Source organism: Danio rerio, chromosome 4, assembly GCF_049306965.1.
Source record: "Danio rerio strain Tuebingen ecotype United States chromosome 4, GRCz12tu, whole genome shotgun sequence".
NCBI lineage: Eukaryota > Metazoa > Chordata > Actinopteri > Cypriniformes > Danionidae > Danio > Danio rerio.
Window position 1 is genome coordinate 29,697,527 of NC_133179.1, and position 25,487 is coordinate 29,723,013.

Sequence of the window (25,487 nt, forward strand, 5' to 3'; positions counted from 1 at the left end):
AGCTGCTATGACATAATCTAAATTGTAAAAAGCGCTATAGAAATAAAGGTGAATTTGGGACTTCAGGTTCGGCGATGTAAGAAAGAGTAGCAAAGATGAATCTACCCTTAAATATAAAAAGTGTTTTCTTTTTCAATCCAATTACTTCACAAGTTAAATATACCTATATATAGTTTAATAAGAGAAATGAGAAACTGAAACAGTTTACTGCACCAGCAACGGAACCCTAGCCGGAAAGTTAGCTGTTATGGCGGCGAACAATACCACTAGCAGCAAAGATACACCTGAAACAGCCAGAGACAGTAAGCTCGTTCCAACACTGACTCTCATATACTGAAGTACTTTATTAAATCTTTGAAGGCACAAAATTCATCTCTTTTTGTCCAAAGAGAACAGATCAAGAAGGTCTAACCTGCGTATGATGAAGGAGGAAGCAGTGAGGATGATTTCTGGGCTGCTTGAAGACACAATGTGTTTGACAACCCTTCTGAACTTGAGCATGTGCACCGTGCGCTCTGCCCCGAGCCTGGACCAGGGCAATCTCCTAGACCATTCATTGTTTGCTTCCACCCTTTTCAAGAAAAGGAAAAGGCACTTAACTGGGCCAGGTGACATAATGGTAAATGAGCGCAGCTTTTGCGAAGAAATGTGCTGATTTTAAAGAAGTCAAACTGTCTCTATATTAGAAAGGATTGGAGTTTCAAATTCTGTATTCTACTTGGGTGAAATTCGACGAGGAAAGTTATGCTTTTGATTCACGTGAGGCTGCCAAGACTTTTTCAAACAACGCCTTCTTAAGACGGAATGTTTGTTTTCGGTTGTTGCCTTTACGTCTATGCGATACCATGCGTAGTGATGCTATGCTGTACTACAATATATATTGGTTTGAGATGCCTCAAGAAGATTCAGTAGAAAAGACTGAATAATCAAGAGACATGCAAGTTAAATAGGGATTACGACTTGTTTCAGTTGGGGAAACAAGTATTGGGAACATGTTGGGGAATTAGTTTTTTTTTTTTTTTTTTATTATGTTTACCCAGGAGCAGGTGATAAAATTTTGTTTTATGTTATATTTCCAGAAGTACATAACATTGAGGAAACACGAATGCTGTTGATTTTGAACTGCCTGTTTTTAATCTAGACTTGTCCATGTCCAACAAAACCGATTTAACTAATTATCCTGGGGGTTTGAAAGTTAGATTTGTTAGCTGGACTTAAATCGCCCAACCAAAAAAATAAAAATGTTTGGATATTTAAAGAAATAAAGGTGAATTGAATTTTCCAAGATCTTCTATTGGTTCCAAAGTTATGATACAGGAACCACATATGTTATTATCACAAGGCTCATCTTTCTACTATCACTAATGCTTAAAGTCCACAGCATACCAAGTTGAGCTATCTTTGATTGTCTGTCAGTCCATTTTACTGTGTATTCTGCACTGTCGGCACAAGTTGGACTTTGCCGTCCATTTAGTTTTTTGCACATCGATCATGTTGAATCTGCATGAAAAAAAGTTGACGATCAGCCAATTACTGTCAAAACTAAAATCACTTGCCCAAATCACAAGCTCTTTTAATTACTCTTTATCCTACCTGAGCAATATTTTCATAATGCACATGACAGTTTGGAGTGAACGGTATAAAGATATAGATTATTGCCACTAGCTTATGAACAATTTGTTCTGCTAACAAAAAGCTTGGAATAGATTTTCAATGAGGTGAACAGTTGCTGTAATACTTGTGAGAGTTATAGTAGGTTATTCGCTGTAGAGCCAATAAATGGATGTTGTTGACATCCAGCCATGGGCGATTCTAGTGTTGAGAGGTTAGGGGGGCTAAGTTATAGTTAAAGGCTAGGGGGGATTTTTAGGGGGGCTGAGTTTACAATTGGTCTAGCAATGCCGATCTTGCTGCATCTTTCACCCATTTGGCTCTGCAATGAACATTACTTGGTTTTGGGGCTTATTAAGAAACCAATTTCCTGGCCAATATAAGAGGTGATAACATAGTTGTCTGTATTACACCTATTGCTTTGATGGTGGTTTTTTAGGTGCCAAAGTCTTTATGCACATTCACAAAAATGCTATGAAAACTGTCTGAACTTACCACCTGATTCTCATCAGGCACACAATGTCATAAAACATTAGCATTAGGTTAGATTTAGGTCATGACGTTAGACGAACAAAATTCAATCTCAACCCAGTGTCTTAGGATAACGCTATTTTTACGACCAATAATGACGTCAAATGACGTTGTGCTGGAAAACGACCACAATCCAACATCAAGCCAACATCAAATCAACGTCATATTGACATCAAATACTAATGTTTATTTGCAGGTATGGCAACCAAAATCTGATAGGCGTCATAGTGGTAACGTATACAAAGTCAAGCTATAACATCACTGGATATTGATATTTGGCTGACGTTGGGTTCTGACATAAACCCGGTTTTTATTTCCAAACAAAATGTGACGTTCACATGATATTATCAATCTGACGTCAAGTTGACATCCTGTACCTGCTAGGCTAGCATCATTTTGATCAGTGTTTTATAATTTTAAATATATTGTTTACATGTAGTTTTTATTTTCTTTGGGTTTTTTTTATAAAATGCTCAATATGTAACTCATAAAATATTAGTAAATAAAATATTATTTTATACTTTTTACCTTTTTAAACAAGAAATGACCTCAAGATTTAGGAAACTAGGCTATTCTCTCAGATTTTGATCTCTGCTGTGCATTTTAGAGCATTTCATTTTATTTAATAAACTAAAGAAGTCTGGCAAAAATTTAGTTTGGTTTCAGATGTATGTGTGATGTACAATATATGTGGTCTTATGTTGCATAGATATTTTTGTGCACTGAAAAATTATCATTTTGATTGTCATGACAACATATATTTATGATAATTGTAATTTAATAATAATATTCAACTCAAGTTAATAATATTCAACCTAAATTTATACAGTCTGCTTTTATCCGCTTTACTGTAATTTAATTAAAATGACTGATAAAGTTAGTGACTGATAACGAAAATAACTGTTAAAGATTCAACTTAAAAATTTAAGAGAAGCATGTGATTTTATTTTATTTATTTATTTTTTTTACAGTGTAGGAATAGCCAAAAATGCATTCATTCATTCATTCATTCATTCATTCATTCATTCATTCATTCATTCATTTTCTTGTCTGCTTAGTCCCTTTATTAATCGGGGTCGCCACAGCGGAATGAACCGCCAATTTATCCAGCAAGTTACGCAGCGGATGCCTTTCTAGCCGCAACCCATCTCTGGGAAACATCCACACACAGATTCACACACACATTCATTCACTATGGACAATTTAGAAAGCTTCTTTATGAAGTTTTAAGACAATGTATATATAATCTCAATATCCAAAAATTGGTCTTTGTGCTGGTTTTGTGGTCCAGGGTGGCTTAATTATGGCTAAATGAAATGTATTTGGCAACATGCATTTTCATTTCACAGCAGAAAATGTTTTTTTTTTTTTTTTTTTATAAACATGCTGTGTAATCGTGTCTTTGCTTGCAGTGTGGTGTGTGTTGGAGGAGATGGCATGTTCAGCGAGATTATGCATGGCCTTGTCTCCCGAACGCAACAAGACGCCGGTGTAGACGAGAACTCAACAGAAGAGACTCTTATTCCTTGTGGACTTCGCATCGGCATTATTCCTGCAGGTGGGTCTCGAGCAAACAAGTAGCATTTGATACACATTTCTTTGTTGACAAATTAATTCTTGAGTACTCTATTAAAGGAACATTCAACTTTTAAAGAAAAAAAGGCTTTATTTACAACTCCCCTAAAGTGTAACAGTTGAGTTTTACCTTTTTTTTTATGTATTCAGAAGATTTCCATGTCTATTAGGAGCAATTTTAGCTTAGCTTAGCATAAATCAGTTAATCGTATTAGACCATTAGCATCTCAGTCAAGAATTACTTAAGAGAATCAGTAATTTTCCCATTTTAAAGCTTTTACTTCTGTATCGGGAGCAATTTCAGCTTAGCTTAGCAAAGATAATTGAATTGGATTAGTTCATCAGCATCTCACTCAATAATGACCAAAGAGATTTGATGATTTATTTATTTTTTTTCAATATAAAGCTTAACTTTTCTGTATTGCAATTTTAGCTTAGCTTAGCATTAAGCGTTGAATCAGATTAGACCATTAGCATTTCACTTAAGAATGACCTAAAGAGATTTGAGGATTTTTTTTTTTTTTTTCCCAGTTTAAAGCTTGACTTTTCTGTATCGGAAACAATTTTTGCTTAGCTTAGCTTAGCTTAGCATAGATCATTAAATCAGATTAGACTATTACCATCTCACTCCAAAATGGCCAGAGATTTGATGATTTTATTTATTTATTTATTTTATAATTTTTTTACTTATTTATTTATTTATTTATTTATTTATTTATTTTTCAGTTTAAAACTTGACTTTTCTGCATCGGAAACAATTTTAACTTAGAGTAGAATAGAGCATTGAACTGGATTAGACCATTAGCATCTCACTCAAGAATTTGATTATTTTCCTACTTAAAGATTGATTTTTTTGTTGGTACTTCATGTACTAAGACTGACAGAAAATGACATGGCTACAGCAGATACAGTGATATTATGTGATGCCTTAAAATCAGCTAAAATCTGTCATTATAACTATTGTGTGAAACTTATGAAAGACAATTGAGAATTTACTTTGGTTGCTGTTGTAAAAAAATAAAAATGAGTGAAAAGAGAAGAGAAAACCCAGTCCAGGAGACTCGAAACAAGCAGAATTCCTTTATTGAGACGTGTTGGTTAATCTGCAGTCATACAGCGTCTTTAAGATGTCCATGTGTCTGCAAGAGCCTACTAGAGGTCCGCAGTCTGCAAGTTCTTTCACAAGTCTCTCACAAGTCTCACACAAGTCTGAATTATTCTGATTTAAGACAAAGATTTCATGGCTATATTGTGTTCTTAGGAGGAGGGGATTTGGCTAAACAAAGCATGCAAATTCAGTGTTGGAGTCAGCATGGCATAGGTGTTATAAAACGGCCCAGCTACTGACCACACAAGTTAATCAACATAGGGTTTCTGTAGCATAAAAGCAACACCCGAAGACAAAGACAGAGTCGTTTAAAGCATTTGCATCACTGGCTTAGCCTGTAGTCAGAGAGATAAAGGTTAAATGTCCCTCCTAGCTGGGATGTTAATGAAATTATATAATTAAAAACCAAAGAATATAACTTTTTAGTTATACGTAGATTATTGTTCATTTGGAATTAGTTGATATAAATTTATATTTCCACATTGCGTATCCTAACCCATATCCAAGAATAAACTAAAATAGATGGAAGTAAGCTGTTTTTCATTGCGGTTGCTGCTCCATGGTACGGCAACAGTTTCTTGATTATTACGTCAGAATGAGAGTATAGTTCCTATCCACATTGGCCTAGAAAATAGTGACTTTTTATTTTCTGTCAGTTCAGTATGTAACTACAGAAGAATCAAGCTTTAAATGAGAAAATTAACAAATTATTTTTAAGAGAGATGCTAATGGTCTTATCTGATTCAATGATCTATGCTTAGCTAAGCCAAAGTGCTCCCAATAGACTTAGAGATCATCTGACTGGATTTATAATTGCATAAATTTAACTGTTTAACTATAGGGGAGTTGTAAAACGTAGCCCATTTCCCCCAAAAATGTGAAGTGTTCCTTTAAGAAGATGATTTGCTGAATAGGGTACATTAAAACAGTCATCCAAAAATGTGCAGTGTTGGTGATGCCCTAGGACTGAGAATCACCTGTCTACAATCACAAATCTCAGAGTCTATATGCAGACAGGACAGTTCTTCAGCCTGAATTTCATCGCTTTTTCATGCGCATCACTTCCTTGGCAGTGTTCCTGGAAGCATCTGTCACTTGCAGTTCCATTACAAGCATTTGCGTTTCAAGATTTCTTTTTTTTTTCCAAGTCATTGTAAGTTTTACACCTGCTCATGGGCACAGCTGCATACTTGAGGAGGACTGCTTGGGATTATATAGCTCTCTTCCAAAAGCCTGTCTGGAGAGCATATTTAGGAAACGGAGTACGTGAATCCTTTTACAGGCTGTTCAGGAGACTATAGGGGCAATTCATTCAAAACAATGCCTGTGTGTTCAGTGTCTGTGGTTTGTTGTTAAAGTGGCTTGATGGACACCTCTGGTTTTACAGAACAATTAGCTTCTTTTTGTAATGAATTAAGTAATTAATGTGGTTTGATTGAATAAACTGTAATATTTGCTGGAATAACTTGTTTTGATAATCTCAAAAGAAATATTGATGTACTATCAGGTGACTATGGATTATTTAATAGTTTGCTAATGATAATAGTTATAATAATAATATCAATGTTAATAATAATAATACTTGTATTATAATAACAACAATTACAGTACATCATCATTATAATCATAATCATTACTAGTGATGTACATGTTGTTTAACAATCTGATTATTAATGACAATAATAATATTAATAATGATGATAAAAAATAATAATACTAATATTTATTATAGTAGTAGTTGTTGTTGTGAATTCATTATTATTTATTCTGTGAAAATGCTTTAAATTGATTGTCATTTAAATGAATTTACATTGGTAAAAATACAAATTTATTCTATTAATCAAAGACAAAAACTTATTTTTCAACATTTAAGCAATTAATTATGCTTTCTTGAACAGTAAATCCACATTTTACAATATTTCTGATGGCTCTTGTGACACAAGAATTAAATGATGATTGCTAAAAATTGGGCTTGTCCATGACAGAAATAAATAACAAAAGAATTTAATTTATATGAAACCTACAATTGTATGAACTTAAAAATAATATTTCAAATTAGTATGTTTATAAATAATTAATTAATTTATTTATTAAATTATTTATTTATTTATTATGTTGGTTTGTTTGTTTGCAGATTTATTTATTTATTTATTTATTTATTTATTTATTCTCGCTTGTTTGTTTACAGTATTTATTTTTGTTGTTTATTTATGTTGGATTGTTTTGTTCACAGTATTTATTTATTTTGATTTAATTATTTATGTTTGTTTAAAGTATTTATTTTTATTTTATTTTTATTTTTGTTTGTTTACATTATGTATTTTTGATTTGCATGCATGTATATTTGTTTATTTTATTTTATTCAGTATTATTTATTTTTATTTTGTTTGTTTACAGTATTTATTTTTCATTTATTTTGTTTTTGTTTACAGTATTTATTTATTTTTATTTAAATATTTGTATTTATTTATTTTATTTTATTATTTATTTATGTTTGCTTGTTTAAAGTATGTTTTCTTATAATTCATGTTTGTTTGTATACCTTATGTGTTTTTAATTAATTAATTATATATATATATATATATATATATATATATATATATATATATATATATATATATATATATATATATATATATATATATATATATATATATATATATATATATATATATATATATATATATATATATATCCATCCAAAGAATGTGAATGAAAAGCATTCAGTATTTGGGTAAAAACATTATTAATAATAAGCCAGCCTTAGTCATGCTTTGCAGAGTGCCCTTCTCAAGAGCTCTGCTTACAATTGATGACTTAATGACATTGGCTTATCAAACAGTGTTTTCTGATATTACTGTTTGCCATATAAACCTGACAATGGCAAACCTTTAAGAGTGCATGTTGCTATCAGTTACATTATCGGCGTGGGTAATTCTGTCTATTTACGGCCTTATCTCACGTTGTCCAGACACACAAGGACAAGTGACAGACCCAAGAGAACAGCTTCTGCTCCTTTATCTCGTTTCCGAATGACATCTGATCTGAGATTTGAGAAGATTCTTTTGACTTCAGTGTGCAATTGATGAAAGCATTAGAAAGTACTGACCAATGGACCCTTTTCACTTTTCCGGGTTTCTCATAACGCATCATGAAAGGCATCATGGTTGGGTAAAATAAGGGCGCAGTGAATAGTAGAATACCACAAATATATTTATATTTTATTTTACAATTCTTGTGAGAAATAATAATCCTTGCTGAAATAATAAAAGAAATACTCCACGCTGCCTTTATCAAGACTTTTAAAAAAAGGAATAAAAAAGTGTGAGACTGATGTTGGCTGGCAGAGGAGAGAATAACATCAAATTTACTCTCAACCCCTTAGATGCTAGATTAGAAACACCTCGTAAAAGCGGTAATTTGTTTTTTGTTATTTAATTTGCAAAGATGACTCAATAAATTCATTAATGCATATAAATGTTCATACATTTAAAATAAAAATCTAAATATTAAAAATTTTTAAGAACTGATGACCGTTAAATGCATAATACCATCTTGTAAAAAGGGTCCATGAGAATCATACTAATACATTTTTATATATAAAAAAAAATGTATTAAAAAAAAATAAATTGTACCCTCTTTCAGTTTTGTCTGTTTTTGTTGATTATTTTTGATATGCTGACTTAATTCAGCATATAAGAAGGATCTGAAACCACTGACAAATTAAGCTACAAAGCCGTTACCTTGCTTTTAAACAATGTATAATAAAAATTATAATAATAATAATTTTTTATTATTATTATTATTATTTTCTTTTTTCGATGGATAAGATCTTAATATGACAGGTTATTGGACATGTTGCAATGTGTGTGTGTGTGTGTGTGGGGGGGGGGGGGGATATTTTTTTATCTATATCTCTGTTATTAATCCCTTATGCATATGGTTATATCAAGGTTATGTATGTTTAAATCTTTTAAGGTCAATACCTTTTTTATAAGTCATTTTTCTTATTTAATTATTTATATTATGCATCCTTTTAAATATTTAAATAAATCATCACAGATAATTCATTTTATTTAATTACAGTTTCTTAATTACAATTCTAATTGATACTAATGTTTTTTAGAAGCTAACATTTTATTGCCAAGGTGTTACCCTATTTTAAACCATGTAATACAAACTCATGGACATGGTCTTGAACTAATTGCAATTATATTAAATATATATTGTTTTGTTTTATTTTATTTTATTTTACTTTATTTTTTGAAACTTTTAGATTCCACATTTTCAAATAGTGCCATTTCTGCCAAATTTTGTAAATTTATTTATTTATTTATTTATTTATTTATTTATTTATTTATTTATTATTTTTTTATTTTTTATTCATTTTATTTTATTTTTTATTCATTTTATTTTATTTTTTGCAGTCCTATATTCCTCATTTTCAGACAGTGGCATCTCTGCCTTATTTTGTTTTATTTTATTCTATTTAATTTTATTTTATTTTTATTCTTGTTTTATTTTATAAAATATAATTTTATTTTTAGCTTATTTATTAATATTTTTATTATTATTTTTATTTATTTATTTTTTGCAGCCCTTAGATTGCAGATTTTCAAACAGTGGCATCTCTGCCTAATTTTTATTTTTTTTTTATTTGTATTCTTGTTTTATTTTATAAAAAAAAATATTTTATTTTTTAGTTTATAAAAAATATTTTTATTTTATTTTATTATTTTATTTTATTTTTTGTAGCCCGCAGATTCCAGATTTTTAAATAGTGGCATTTCTGCCTAATTTTATTGCATTTTCTTTTTATTATATATATATATATATATATATATATATATATATATATATATATATATATATATATATATATATATATATATATATATATATATATATATTTAGTTTACTTTATAAAAAATAGTAGAAGGCTTATTTATTAACTTTTTTGGGTTACATATAAATATCCATTTCACAACAACAACAAAAAGACACTTGTGACTGGTTTTGTGGACCAGGTGCACATACACCAATTTTTCAGACCTCCGTGAAGTTGGCACCCCATAAAAACAAATAATCCCCAAAACTATGCCATTCGTTTGTGCTACGTTTGTGCTGATTTGTGCCGCAAAAACGAACGTTTGTGCTGGTTTGGGGTCTGAGATATTAAGCATTATTTTTTTTAACCGTGTGACGTCATTCTCCACCCCATGTTGCGCAATTGACTTCAAAACAGCACAGGTCGTTTGTGCTCGGTTTGTGCTGGTTTGTGCCGTTAAAACGAACACGGTATCTGTTTTCCTCTTTTAGATATAAGCAAAATATTTCGGGAGCCGTGACGTCACTCTCCACCCCATTTCCTCCAAATCGCACAAAACTGGTATCATTCGTTTGTGCTGGGTTTGTGCTGGTTTGTGCCGTTAAAATAAACACTTCATCTATTTTAGTTGTTTAGATATAATCAAAATATTTCGGGAGCCGTGACGTCATTCTCCACCCCATGTTGTCTAAATCACACCAAACTGGTCTCATTCGTTTGTGCTCGGTTTGTGCTGGTTTGTGCCGTTATAATAAACACTTTATCTATTTTTATTGTTTAGATATTGCCTAATCAAAACATTTCGGGAGCCGCGATGTCATTCAGCGCCCCATTATTTCCTCTAAATTGCACAAAACAGGTGTCATATGTTAGTGCTGGATTTGTGCTGGTTTGTGCAATAACAATTAACACTTTATCTATGTTTATTGATTAGATATTGCCTAATTAAAACATTTCGGGAGCCGCGACGTCACTCAGCGCCCCATTATTTCCTCTAAAATGCACAAAACAGGTGACATTCTTTAGTGCTGGATTTGTGCTGGTTTATGCCATTAAAATAAACCCTTTATTTGTTTGTGTTGTTTAGATATTGCCTAATCAAAACACTTTGGGAGCCGCGACGTAACTCTATATTGCACCAAACAGGTGTCATTCAGTTGTGCTGGTTGTGCCGTACTAAACACTTTATCTGTTTTCCTTGTTTGGATTTAACCAAAATATTTGGTTAGATTTGTGCTGGTTTGTGCCATGAAAATGAACAACAGATATTTATATTTGTGCACAAATATGTTACTTTCGTTTGCTCACAAATTGTGCTCGTTTGTGCTGCAAAAATATTATTTGTAAAAAAAATAATATCAGATCATTAAGAGGTCTCTCCACCTCAGTTGCTACATATTTACTAAAATAGTCTCATTTGTGTTATGACATATTTAAAAAATTGCAAATATATGACAGAAGATTGTGATACAATATGAGGCATATTCAATTCATAGGCCTACTTTCCACTGACTGAAAATCATCCACCCGCACAGTTGGCCTCAAACTAAAATATAATTCGTATATTTTTTTTGGAAAAAAATATCTTTTTGAAACAAATTTCGCATATAGTTTGTCTCTTTAAAAGCCGCTTTTCCAATCGTTCGGACCCTTTTGTATGCTGAACTGTTAGGCTCACATTCCGTGCTAAACCAGGTAAGACAGCAAATTTTATTTGGAGGGAAAAATGACCAAAATTTAACGTGATGAATGAAAATGATTGGAGGGGAAATAAATGTATCAAAATTTTTATACATTACAGAAAAATAAACAATGATAATAAAACAATAATAGTGCATTTGTATTATAGTGGCAGAAATATATTTTTTGACAGGCCTTGGGCAAAGTAAGCGGGCACTTTCACTAATAAAAAAATATTGCACTTAAATTATTTCATTTTTAACAATCAATAAATTACACAGAGGTTTTATATCAAAAGTTGATAAAAATATAAAATATACATTTTGTTGGTAAAATAACCATTTAAACAATAGCTGTTATTTATTTTAGTATTCAAACATTAAATACCGATTTTTTCAAGTTAAATAAAAATGAAAATGAAACAACAGCATATCAGGATGTAAAGCATATTCATATTAAAGCAATTCCTGGTTGAGATTTTAGAAAATATAGCTACCCAGTATATATTAAAGATCACAGAGAAATTACATGTCCCCAAAAATGTCCAGCTTATATTTAACTGAATTGTATAAATATTGAAAATTGCTCATTTTATTTTTATTAAACATTTGTTATTTTTTTATTAGCAAAAACAATATCAACATTTAAGAATCTATATTTCATTCATTCATTCATTCATTTGACTTGTTTATTGGTGCATATATAGGCTATAATTTAAATTATACAACAGTACCTTGGACAGCTACAGTGCCACTAAAGCTTTCAAACAAAAGTCCAAAAAATTAAAGTTTTAAAGTTTAAATTAATTTTCTCCGGTGACGGCCGACATCACAACACGCCGTATAACCGTCCTTCAGGTGGTAGCCTATAGCCGGCATTAAATTACAAAACAAGCTGTCTGGGCCTTAAATTAAAAAAGTTTAGTTATTTCCTCATTGTTTAAAGAGTCTACAAGTTATTAAATATAAAATAAATATAATAATATTAATAATAATGACAATAATAAGAAGATAACTAAGGATAACTAAAATATGACAAAATATTACATGTTTATCTTTTATTAAACCAAATCAAAATGGTCAAAATAACATCCTACAGCCCGTGATAAAAACGCACAGTGTTTACCAATTAAGTGAATGTAAATATTTTATATAATTGTTGTTATTGTTTTCATTATTATTATTAATTGTAATTAATTAATCAATTATTTATTGTTATTTTATTGCCATTTGGACATTGTTCTTTTACTGTATGACAAACAACACAATCACGAAAACCAAAACTTATCTGTAGAAAACGCATAACCTATGTGTTTGCATGTGTTATAATCTATTTTTCCCCATAAAATAAATATTGACTAAATAAGTCCACTAAAGCTGCTTTACTTAATCATAAGTGGTAGGCCTACCTACCACAACAGAAAAGTTTAGGCTGCTAGTTTAAATACGAAAGCAGCCTAATATGGACGACCAGATGATAAGAGTATTTAAGAGAAAATCGCTGCATGGTTAAACAGGTAAAACAAAATGTATATTAATACATTTTTATAAAATTAATAAATAAAATTAATAAAAATTATTTATATTTTTTTGAAATTATTTTTTTTCCCCTATCGTTAAGCATGCTGGCTACTCATATGAGACTAAAACTAAGTAGATAAGTAAAGCAGGGTTGTAGCCAATTATCTTTATATTGGCCAAGTCCTTTTACTTGGATTAAATCTGTCAAAATTATGTTCGCATCCTTTATGCTTTTTCTAATAATAAAAAGATCTCAGGATAACCTTGGCCTAGGCTATCTAAAAAAAAAGCATCTTAAACAAAATTTCTATCAGCCCAAACAAATTTAAATATTTTAAAATATGCGGGTAGCTGATATCATTATCTTTCATTCAATATTTTAATAAAAGAAGCAACACTAACGAAACTTTCAGGTACAATCCAGCACAAATGAAACGCACACAAACGAGACTATTTTAGTAAATATGTAGCAACTGAGGTGGAGAGACCTCTTAATGATCTGATATTATTTTTTTACAAATAATATTTTTGCAGCACAAACGAGCACAATTTGTGAGCAAACGAAAGTAACATATGTGCACAAATATAAATATCTGTTGTTCATTTTCATGGCACAAACCAGCACAAATCTAACCAAATATTTTGGTTAAATCCAAACAAGGAAAACAGATAAAGTGTTTAGTACGGCACAACCAGCACAACTGAATGACACCTGTTTGGTGCAATATAGAGTTACGTCGCGGCTCCCAAAGTGTTTTGATTAGGCAATATCTAAACAACACAAACAGATAAAGGGTTTGTTTTAATGGCATAAACCAGCACAAATCCAGCACTAAAGAATGTCACCTGTTTTGTGCATTTTAGAGGAAATAATGGGGCGCTGAGTGACGTCGCGGCTCCCGAAATGTTTTAATTAGGCAATATCTAATCAATAAACATAGATAAAGTGTTAATTGTTATTGCACAAACCAGCACAAATCCAGCACTAACATATGACACCTGTTTTGTGCAATTTAGAGGAAATAATGGGGCGCTGAATGACATCGCGGCTCCCGAAATGTTTTGATTAGGCAATATCTAAACAATAAAAATAGATAAAGTGTTTATTATAACGGCACAAACCAGCACAAACCGAGCACAAACGAATGAGACCAGTTTGGTGTGATTTAGACAACATGGGGTGGAGAATGATGTCACGGCTCCCGAAATATTTTGATTATATCTAAACAACTAAAATAGATGAAGTGTTTATTTTAACGGCACAAACCAGCACAAACCCAGCACAAACGAATGATACCAGTTTTGTGCAATTTGGAGGAAATGGGGTGGAGAGTGACGTCACGGCTCCCGAAATATTTTGCTTATATCTAAAAGAGGAAAACAGATACCGTGTTCGTTTTAACGGCACAAACCAGCACAAACCGAGCACAAACGACCTGTGCTGTTTTGAAGTCAATTGCGCAACATGGGGTGGAGAATGACGTCACACGGTTAAAAAAATAATGCTTAATATCTCAGACCCCAAACCAGCACAAACGTTCGTTTTTGCGGCACAAATCAGCACAAACGTAGCACAAACGAATGGCATAGTTTTGGGGATTATTTGTTTTTATGGGGTGCCAACTTCACGGAGGTATTATACCTTACCATATAAAATCCCAAAGTGCCGCAGTATCTAAATATTATCACTATATCATAAAGGAACTACCACCACAGAAAAGAAACATCATTTAACAAACAGTAGTGTAACTGTCAGTATGTTTTTAAACCTTAAACCTTTTGCTGTTATATAAGCAATTTGAGGATGAGGAATTAGATTAGCAGACAGCGAATAAGAGATAGGAGGGCTGAACTCATCTGAAATCTCATCTCTCTATATAACAATGCTTCAGTCATTTTCAAGAATGAAAAAAAAAAAAAACTTTCTTATTCTCACTAGGAGCGAAAACTCCACTGGCCCCGGTATGTTTGGTTAGCGCTCACAATTGAAGGTTAGATTGCGGCGGCTCCCTGTACGCCGGCGAAATTGAAAATGAAAGTGTGATTTTCATACGTTAACCTTTTCAGAGTGAATTATGAGGAGATAGACGTGGGCCGTTTCTGAACCCCTGACCCGTGAAATGTGTTTTTGAAAAACAGGTTCCACTGACTGTATATGCTATGCCACGGTTGGCTCAAATGACCCCGTCACCTCAGCGCTGCACATGGTCGTGGGTAAGTGAGCATCTTCATATTAGCTGTATGAGACGCGTTTAGTTATGCATATGTATGTTTCTGGAAAGTCTTATGCTGCATGGGTGTACAAAGTATGGGTCAGAATTATGTAGATATATTACAAAAAATTTTTATTATTGGTAATATGCATAGCTAAAATATTTAAGACCAATTTCTCAATTTTTATTCAGTTTTGTTTATCTTATGTTTTGTTTTATATTGTTTTTGCTTTGTGGTTTATTTTGATTTTGTCTTGTTTTATTTTATTTTATGTTGTGTTGTTTAGTTTTGTGTTTTTTATTTAGTTTTGTTTTATTTGACCTTGTTTTGTGGTTTTGTTTTGTTTTGTTTTACCTTCTTTTGTTTTTATTTTTTTGTTTTGTTTTGCAATTTATTTAATTTTGTTTAGTTTTATTTTACCTTGTTGGGTTTTACCTTGTGTTTTGTTTTGTTTTATCATGTTGTGTGTCATGTCATGTTGTCCTGTTTTGTTTTGTATTTTATTTAATTTATTTTACCTTATTTTTGTGATTTATATTAAAATATTTATCTTGTTTAGTTTTTGTTTAATTTTATTTTGTCTTGTTTCGTATTTTATAACATTTTATCGTGTATTTGTTTTGTGTTGTTTTGTTGTTACTGTATTTTATCTTTGTCTTTTTTCTTGTTTTGCTGTTTTGTTTAATTTTATTTTGTCTTTGTTTTGTCTCGTTTTGTAATTTACTTCATTTTATCTTGTTTTGTGGTTTTGTTTTGCCTTGATTTGTGGCTTTAGTTTGTTTTATTTTGTTTTGTTTTACCTTGTTTTTTATATCTTGTTTTTTTTTCTTGTGTTTTGTTTCATTTTATCTTGATATGATGTTTCATGTATTTTAATTTAGTTTTGTTTTAGTTTGTTTTATTTTAGTTTGTATTTTTGTTTTGTTTTATGATTTAAAATATTTATCTTGTATATTTTTGTTTTGTCTTGTTTTATATTTGTTACTTTATTTTAACTTATTTTGTTGTATTTTGTGATGTTTTGTTTTTGTTTTTTGTCGTTTTATTTTATTTTAGATCCCTATATTTAATTCCACTTTTTAGTTTTTTTTTGTTTGTTTTGTGATTTGTTTTGTTATGTTTTATCTTGTCTTGTTTTTTGTTTAAGTTTTAGTTTTGTTGTGTGTTGTTTTTATATATACATTTAATTATTTTTTTGTGTTTAGTTTAGTTTTGTTTACTTTTATTTTTTTGTTTACTATTTATTTTTATTAGTTATTTTATTTTGTTTTTATTCTTTTTTCTTCTGTGTTTTGTTTTGTGCTTTCCATAAATCCATTCTGTCATTTTCCACAGGTGATTCTCAACCAATGGATGTCTGCTCAGTGCACAGCGATGATCGTTTCCTGCGTTACTCTGTCTCACTGTTGGGTTATGGTTTCTATGGAGATGTGCTAAAAGACAGCGAGAGGAAGAGATGGATGGGTCCTGCTCGTTACAATATCTCAGGTCACATAAAATGTTGTAAAAAATAAAATAGCTGATTTATTTCTTTCAATTGTCCTGAATTTTTTGTTATTGTCATTTATCAGGGGTTAAAACGTTTCTGTCACATCGCTACTATGAGGGAACCGTGTCTTTCCTACCTGCAGAAGAGAACTTGGGAACTCCAAGAGACAAAGTGCAGTGTCGATCTGGGTAAATGCTATACTTTGTTTCATGTTTAAGCATAATATGATCACAATAATTTATTGGAACAATACAAATCTAGCCAAACATTATCACAAACCTTTCCAGAATTATTAAAAAAGACAAACAAAAATATCCCATGGTCCTAAGTCTTCAGACTATTTACTATGTATTTAGTTGAAGCACCCTTTTGATCCAATACAGTCATGAGTCTTCTTAGAAAAGATGCAAAAAGTTTTCACACCTGGATTTGGGCATCCTCTTGCAGATTTTCTCCAGTTCTGTCAGGTTGGATGGTAAACATTAGTGGACAGCCATTTTTAGGCCTTTCCAGAGATGTTCAATTGGCTTTAAGTTAGGGCTCTAGCTGGGCCATTCAAGAACGGTCACAAAGTTTTTGTGAAGCCACTTCTTCGTTATTTTATCTGAGTGCTTAGGGTGCTTTCTCATCATCTCTGAGTCCTTCACCTGTTTTTTTAGCAAACTCTATGCAGGCTTTCCTGCGTCTTGCATTGAGGAGAGGTTTCTGTTGGGCCACTCTGCCACAGAGCCCCGAGTGGTGGAGGGGTGCAGTGTTGGTTGACTTTCTACAACATTCTTACATCTTCCGACTGCATTTCTGGAGCTCAGCCATTGTGATCTTTGGTTTCTTCTTTACCTTTTACCAAGATTCTTCTGCCCAGATAGCTCAGTTTGGCTGGACGGCCAGCTCTAGGAAGGGTTGTGGTCATCCCAGGTGTCTTCCATTTAACAATTATAGAGCCCACTGTGCTCTTAAGAACCTTGAGTGCTGCAGACGTTTTTGTAACCTTGGCCAGGTCTGTGCCTTGCCACAATTCTTTCTCTAAGCTCTTCAGGTAGTTCCTTAGATCTCATGATTCTCATTTGCTCTGACATGCATTGTAAGCTGTACGGTCTTATATAGACACAGGGTTCATACGGTCATGGAATACCTGGAAAAGTCATGGAGTTTTTGGCATATTCCAGGCTTGGAAAAGTTTTGGGAAAACAGAAAAAGTCATAGAAATTATTATTATTATTATTATCAGTATGCTTGAATTAGGGCTGTGCAATAATAGAAAAATCTGATATTACGATATTTTGTATTTCTGTGGTATGTATCGAGATGTGAATATAATTTCACCAGATGATTTAAAGGTTTATTTGGATTCATTGAGGGGATTTTGTAGAGGAGTGAATCTCAAAAAACACAGTATATAACCAATTAATTACAAGCATAGATAAATAAAATATTAATTTATTAATTTATTTTCCTTTTTGGCTTAGTCCCTTTATTAATCTGGGGTCGCCACAGCGGAATGAACCGCCAACTTATCCAGCATATGTTTTATGTAGCGGATGCCCTTCCAGCTGCAACAAATCTCTGGGAAACATCCATACACACTCATTCACACACATACACTATGGACAATTTAGCTTACACATTTCACCTGTACCACATGTCTTTGGAATGGGGGAAACCGGAGCACCCGGAGGAACCACGCGAACAGCGACCTTCTTGCGAAGGCGACAGCACTACCTATTGCGCCACCGCATCGCCCTAAATAAAATATAGCAAAGATAAAATCGAATTATAGTTTTCAGGTATTCACTATTCAAGTACACATTTTGAATAATCAACACTGCATAGTCTTTATTGTATATTATTTAATCTTTTTTAAAGGTACAAAAAATTTCTCATAGCCGGATGTTCTTATGACTCTGAAATATTGAAATGTTCCCAGAGATGCGGCTGGAAGGGCATCCGCTGCGTAAAAACTTGCTGGATAAGATGGCAGTTCATTCAGCTGTGGCGACCCCGGATTAAGAAAGGGTCTAAGCCGACAAGAAAATGAACAAATTAATATTGAAATGTTCACACAGTCATAGGCCTTAAAGGAACAGTTCACTCAAAGATTAAAATGTACTCCGTATTTACTCACACCTCACTTGTTTCAATACTATAGGAGTTATTAAATTATATTATTTTTGTGTTCATTAAAAAAAAGATGAAAACTCATAAATGTTCAAAACAAGTAAAGGGTGTGATCAAAATTGCAAGTCATTTTGGGTGAACCATCTCTTTATAAATGCATGAAGATGATAAACGTATACTCCTTTATGATTAAACTATGTATTAAACTATAATCCCAACATTGCATATCCTAAGATGTGACTGTTGCGGATGCACACATTGCGATATCGAATGCTGAAAAGATCTATTGTGCAGCCTTAACTTGAATATAGGTTAGTTGTCGTTACTTCTTTTCTGTCCTTGGCCAAAAACTTGCTCTCACATTGTTAGTGCTGTGTAAGCATGATCAAAATTTTACAGTTTTACAGAGATATAAAAACTAATTTAAACAAAATAGATTGTTGTTCTATGATATGGTGTAATAAATACCAGTGCACCATCTCAAGGATGATCAGAAGAAATGGACAGCACCTGAGATAAACATCACAGCAAGAGTCCGAAAAAGAGTCACAGCAAAGAGTCTGAATACGTAGGATCATGTGATATATTTTAGTTTTTCTTTTTTAATAAATCAATATTGGGTGCTGTGTGTACTTTAATGAGGAAAAAAAGTCAACTTAAATGATTTTAGCACATGGGTGCAATATAACAGAGTGAAAATTTAAGGGGGTCTGAATGTCTCTTTGTGTCTCTATGTGTATGTGTAAGTGTTTTTCTGTGTGCTTATGTGTATGTGAGAGAGTGAAAGATATTACATCTACATTAATATACATTACATTTAGTCTACATTTAGTTTATTATAAAATATCACTTTTGTGGTTCAAATTTTTTTCCCTTTACTTTTAAAAAATTACATCAGCGCACAATTTGCAGTCCTCCGTCACTAACAAGTCAACATTCAATTTTAGGTGCAGCATCTGCCGTCGATCCTCATCCGACAAACTCCTCAGCAAAGAAGACGAAGCCAGCGTTTCTGATGTCGGTAAGAAGCTTTTCGAAAATCCTCCGAATGCCACTGTTTAACCGAGCTCGAGCCATAACAGGAAGTCTCGTTTCTGCTCTGTGGTAAATGCGCCCACCTACAATACAGGCCAACAAAGTGCATTTCCAGCCATGATTCGTAATGCCCCCATCTGTCGGCTCCACTGGCACGCTGTTTGTGAACATTAGGCCAAATGGTTCAAGCTGCCGCCCGGCTGATCATTTAGAGAGAGCACACACACACAAACACACACACAGCATATTATCTCTGCCTCTCAGCACCCTCCGAACAACTGGCACCTCCGTTACCCAGCATTCTGCGTGTTTACCCTGAGCACTGATAAGTGCTGTTTACAGAGACACACTCTCTGCCCCTCACAGTCCCAAATTGGCATTTGTGCATGATGATGATTTCCTGAACGCTTTTAGACTGCGCGGCATAAATAGAGTCTTGTGGGAAGAATAAGGGGAAGAATGATGTAAATGAGGAAGAAAGTCGAAGCGCCTTCATCGGCGAGGGAGCAACACAACTATTCATGCTTTTGGATTTATGGGACTTATTTTATGTATGTAATAAGTGACGACGAGTGAATTATTTGAAAATAACGCACACCCGACAGGCCCTGTAGCCAGCTTATTGAAAGAGTAAACTTTTTTTTGCAATTTAGAGGTTTAAATGAAGAGTTTTGTTGCAAAACCAGATATATCCATTTAGAAAAATGTTGGTTATTTGACATTATTATCAAAGCCATCAAAAGTCAAGTTCATTCACAATTTTTGTACATTAAACTATTACTTGAGTTCAGTGAAGGCCAGGAACACAATGTTTTTAAATCCAGGATATTTTTATTGATATTTATGTCCATAAATAGTTCATAAATAAGTTAAAAACCATGCCAAAATGCAACATTTTAATCTTAACATTGTCAAACATCTTAAATTGGTTAAAAAAACTATACATCATAAAAATATGGAATAATATATACAAAGATTGATTAATAATAATAAGATTCTGAGTTAGATTTGACCAGAATGTACACAACATAATATAACATAACTTTTTATTATTAGTATTATTATTATTTTTATTTTTTTGCAAAACGCTATATCCACCTTAGGCTACATTCTACTACAGTAATACCATTAAGAAAAGCTAGTAAATCAATGTTTTATTTGATTAGTAAGATTAAGTTAGTTAGATAAACTACACGAGATCAGTCCAAAAAGTCATCTTTTAGAACATATGCTCATGTGTTTGGAAAAACCTAAATGTGGTTTATAGATGTGATCCTGCTGTGATTTATATATTTGCATAACTGCAATAAGCTGTTTCTCATTGGGAAGGGAGTAAATCACAGGGAATATATTTATGTTTTAAGTCACAATATGAACAGCTGTTCACTTTGACTTTATCAGTTATGTTTAGAACATGATGTTATCTGTTCAGACATACAGTTTGAAAGCATTTGTAAATTTGGCTGTAAATTGTCATTGTTATGGTATTGGTTGAGCTTGTGTGTAAAAGAGGTTCAAGCATTTGAAATTAGTGTTAACTGAAAGCATTTTGTATCAAAGCAACACGAAATGTGTTAAGTGTATTGCCCACGAAGACAGATGTTGTGCTAACCGTGTTAAGAGTTTAGGTAACTTTTATGAACTTAAAAACTTAAATGTATTGAAAAATACTGTCTTAGCCATTGTAAAAAAAAAAAAAAAAAAAAAACGGTATCATCTATCATTAAAGTAAAATCTGTTAAAATTTGTTTTAAATTAAAAACTGTAGCCTGTCGGCAAATAACAAACTGGCCAGATCATTCAACCTTGTGAGGAGGGGGATCGGTAAAATTAGGTGCTTCCAATCCCAGTGCCAACTGAAACCGACTAGACTGCAGCGCTGAGAATGAAAAGAAGCCCAGACCTTGCGTGCCCACATCAAGTGACACTAGTACAAAGACCAAGACAATGACAGAAAATGAGTGCTTGACCTGAGAAAACTTAAGCCGAGTACAACATACAAGACATGAGAGGACTGGAGTCTGGATTCTGCTACCAAAACAAGAATTAACAAGACCGAAGTGGTGGAATCCTGACACAGACACAGTGAAACAATTTGACCATTTGAATAAAAATAATAAAAAAATACAATATTAATAATAATAATAATCCAAAAAAGGATTCTGCCTGGTTTTAAAGCCTTCTTAGATTGGTTATTTTCACAATTTATGATGAGATAACAGTCAAAAAGGGACAAATGAGCTTAAGTAGGGGACAAATTCTGGACCTTGTCAGTGGGGTCTTAGTCTTTTAAACTACTCAAACCTCTCTTTCTCATGATAGGGATGCAGACAGCACAAAGTGGAGTATGCAACTATTTTCCTACTTGTCACATCTAGTGTTTTCTTTTTCTCATTTTGATTTTTGGCTTTGGCTTTGGCTTTTTTGAATCAGAACCAAGCCTTCCACTGCCTCACAGTATAATATTACTTCTACTTACGGCACTGTTGAATGCTTGCTTCTGATTCGAAGCCAAAAAATCAAAGCAAAGCAAAACGACAAGACTTGAGAAGTATGAGAAACTAGTTATTAGAAAATAATGTACAGCAATGCACTGAACTCATCTCAATTAAAAATATTTTCTGTTTTATAAGTATATTTATACATTGTTTTAAATGTGAAGGAGTGTAAAAATTAAAAGGTGCCATAGAATGCATTGAGAATTAAATTGCTCTCTGAAATCTTCATATAGTATATGTGGCTTAGGTAAGTGCAAAAAATTATCCAGAAAAACCTTTACTGGTCAATTTTCAATCATATGATTGTGATTTTGACCTTATTTAGAAGGGTCATGAATATTAATGAGCTCCGCTCTGATACTACTGCAGCTCTTGTCAGTGACTGATGCTTACACATTCATGTGAGATACTGGTCGCCAAAAAAATATTTGAACAAATTAAGTAGATTCCTTAGTAAAGAACAATCTTCTTTAATAGCAAATAAAAGCCTTTCTATTGATTATTGAGAAGGGTGTGAATAATTTTGAACATGCCACTTTTTGTTTAAAGGTAAATAAAAGCTGTGAAATATTTTTTTTTCAACAATGATGCCTCTGTTTTTCTCGCCTCACGTATCTGGAGCTGTATGACTTCACAAATATTGAATATCAGAATATTATTAAGTATTAAAATTATACCAATATCAACAGCAACAATCGCACAAATTGGCAGCTGCTTAGCTGTCGTTGCCTAGCGACATTAAAGGGCTCTTTTTTTTTTCATTCCAACAAAAAATCATTGCGGTGCGCCTTATGTTTTTGAAACATTGTGATTGGTGTGATCGGCCTCTTACACATCCTCAAAGCCAGTTTCATTTTCAAAATAAGAGTCCCACATGAATAGTAAGTTAGAGTTAAGCTTAGATAAACTTAAAAAATGAACGTAAAAATTATAATTGTTGTAATCTCACAATAAAACATATCCAATCAAATTCTGCCCGGGGCGTGCATAATAATGATCCTGTGTGGATTGTCACAGTCTGCATTTTATTCCGATCAGCCTGTTTTTCACCAGGATTTTACATAAACACTCTTTATTATTCAGTTGTGCCTACAGGTATATATCCACATTTTCATTCTACACCACCTTTAAGTTCTGAACACAAAAATTTTAAAAGGTTTACAAAATGTGTTCATTTACTAGAAGCCTTTATATAATTAATGAACAAGAATTACTTATCCAGATGGTCAGAGAATACACTGCACTGAGCAGTAGTTTACCAGTAATTTCTGAACACTTTTAGATTGTAGGGCATAAAAAAAAAAGAGTAAAATGATGTAAATATGAAAGTAAGTCAAGCCCCATTTTTCAGCGAGGGCTTTGAGATTTACATTAACCTCACTTTGTTTATTCTAACTAGATTATAACTTGATTTTTAGATCTTCAAAACATGTTCATTTAGCAGAAGCTCCAATGTAATTAATGTAAATAAATTACTTATCCAGATGGCCAGAGAATAGTACACTTTACCGTGCAGTGTTTTACTAGTGTTCACACAATCTTGTTGTTTTGTTTAAGATTGCCGGGACACCTGGACGGTCATCAGGGGGAAGTTCTTGGCCATCAATGCCGCCAACATGAGCTGTGCATGTCCTCGCAGTCCTAAAGGTCTGTCGCCGTCCGCACACCTAGCAGATGGAACGACTGACCTCATCCTCGTCAGAAAGTGCTCCAGAGTCGACTTCCTGCGACACCTGCTGCGACACACCAATAAGAAGGACCAGGTTAATATCTCAACAGAATAAATCATTTTTTGTGTGTGTGGAAGATAGGACTGTTTATGAACACTATAGTAACCACCAAAGTTCAAAAAGCATCACAGCTGACCAGCAAATGGTTACTGTATATTTTATAATAGTATAAATTCATATTTAATTTTAATTAACTGTAATTTTGTTCATTTTTTAAGGAAATGAGCTGCAAATCTACTTCTTTGAAGTGCATAGTCACAGCAGGGGTTTCCTGTTCATGAAGAACTTCAAAGTCATGGGAATATTTCTGCCTTTTTTTTTTTTTTTTTTTTTTGCCTAACTCCTAAATCATTTAATTGACTAGAAATGCCACCTTCTGAGAGCAATCTCTGTAAATGTATCATCTTAGTAATTACAAATGTTTGGAAATGTCACAAAAGTAAGCAACTTTGTAAAAGTCCATATTTAAAATTATCCAGAAACCAGAAATATTAAAGCTGATTTCTAACTATGGAAAACAATTGAACTGATTTTATTAGTTTCTTTTATTTTTTATTGTATTTTTATTTTTGTTCTATGACTATTTTTGATTATATAAATTTTTTAGCGTAATTATTTTAAGAACGCATCATGAATTATTTCTTAATAAAATATTTTCAAAAATCAAATTAACTTAAATTTGCTCAAATTAACTTAAATTTAAAATTTAAATTGAATTTGATCAAATTAAATTTGGTCTCATTTATAATGTCATTCAAATTTACTAAATGAACTGAATAGTTGTCAGAACTCAGTAGTTGTCAGAGATTTTTTGGTCACACTTTATTTTGATGGTCTGTTTGTTGAATTTAAGTTACATTGCATCTACATGGCAACTAATTTTCATTAGATTATAAGTAAACTGTTAGGTTGGGGTTAGGGTTGGTGATGTGTTAGTGTTAGTTGACATGTACTTGCAATGTTTCCTATAGTGAGTTAAATCTCTGTTGGAGGAGCAGTATAAACAGATATTGAGGCGACAGTCTACCAATACTCAAATAGACCATCAAAATAAAGTGTTATCGATTTTGTTTTTGCTTGTTTAAATTACTTATTTAAAATGAGCTAAACAGCTTAATTATTAGGATTTATTTGGGGCAATCCACTTAATCACTAATAGTTAACTCAATCGATTTGTATTGGGACAAAATGAATGAATCGTGTGGAACCCTGCATTTTTTACAGTGCATACTTACTGTATGCAACTCTTTAGAAGTTTTTGTTTTATGTCCTTGATAAAAAATCTCTCATATTTATACAGAAATATAATCAAAACATTGACGTCCTGAACTCCTGTATTTTCAACAGCCATTGCACTATTTTTTAGTGTAAAATGATGATTCGGAAATATATATTTTTATAATTACTGGCGTTGAAGTGATGGAATGGTTCATTGTTCCACTCTGAATTGTTGGATGAATAATGAATTCTTTATGAATAAAATGTTAAATTCTTATCTTTTTAAATAAATTAATTTATCCATAGTAGTTTACCCCAAATGTACGCTACCTGAC

General features: G+C 32.3%; 1 protein-coding gene across 2 annotated transcripts in view; it reads left to right on the top strand.

Moving 5' to 3' along the window:
* The window catches only part of cerk (ceramide kinase), a 73,241-nt gene that overhangs the window by 40,560 nt on the left and 7,194 nt on the right, over positions 1 to 25,487 (top strand). For both annotated transcript variants that reach the window (XM_005168543.6, NM_001105586.1), the window contains 6 exon segments: positions 3,555 to 3,700; positions 14,993 to 15,067; positions 16,403 to 16,555; positions 16,639 to 16,744; positions 19,619 to 19,692; positions 23,762 to 23,967. In XM_005168543.6, the coding sequence (XP_005168600.2) occupies positions 3,555 to 3,700; positions 14,993 to 15,067; positions 16,403 to 16,555; positions 16,639 to 16,744; positions 19,619 to 19,692; positions 23,762 to 23,967 (760 nt within the window).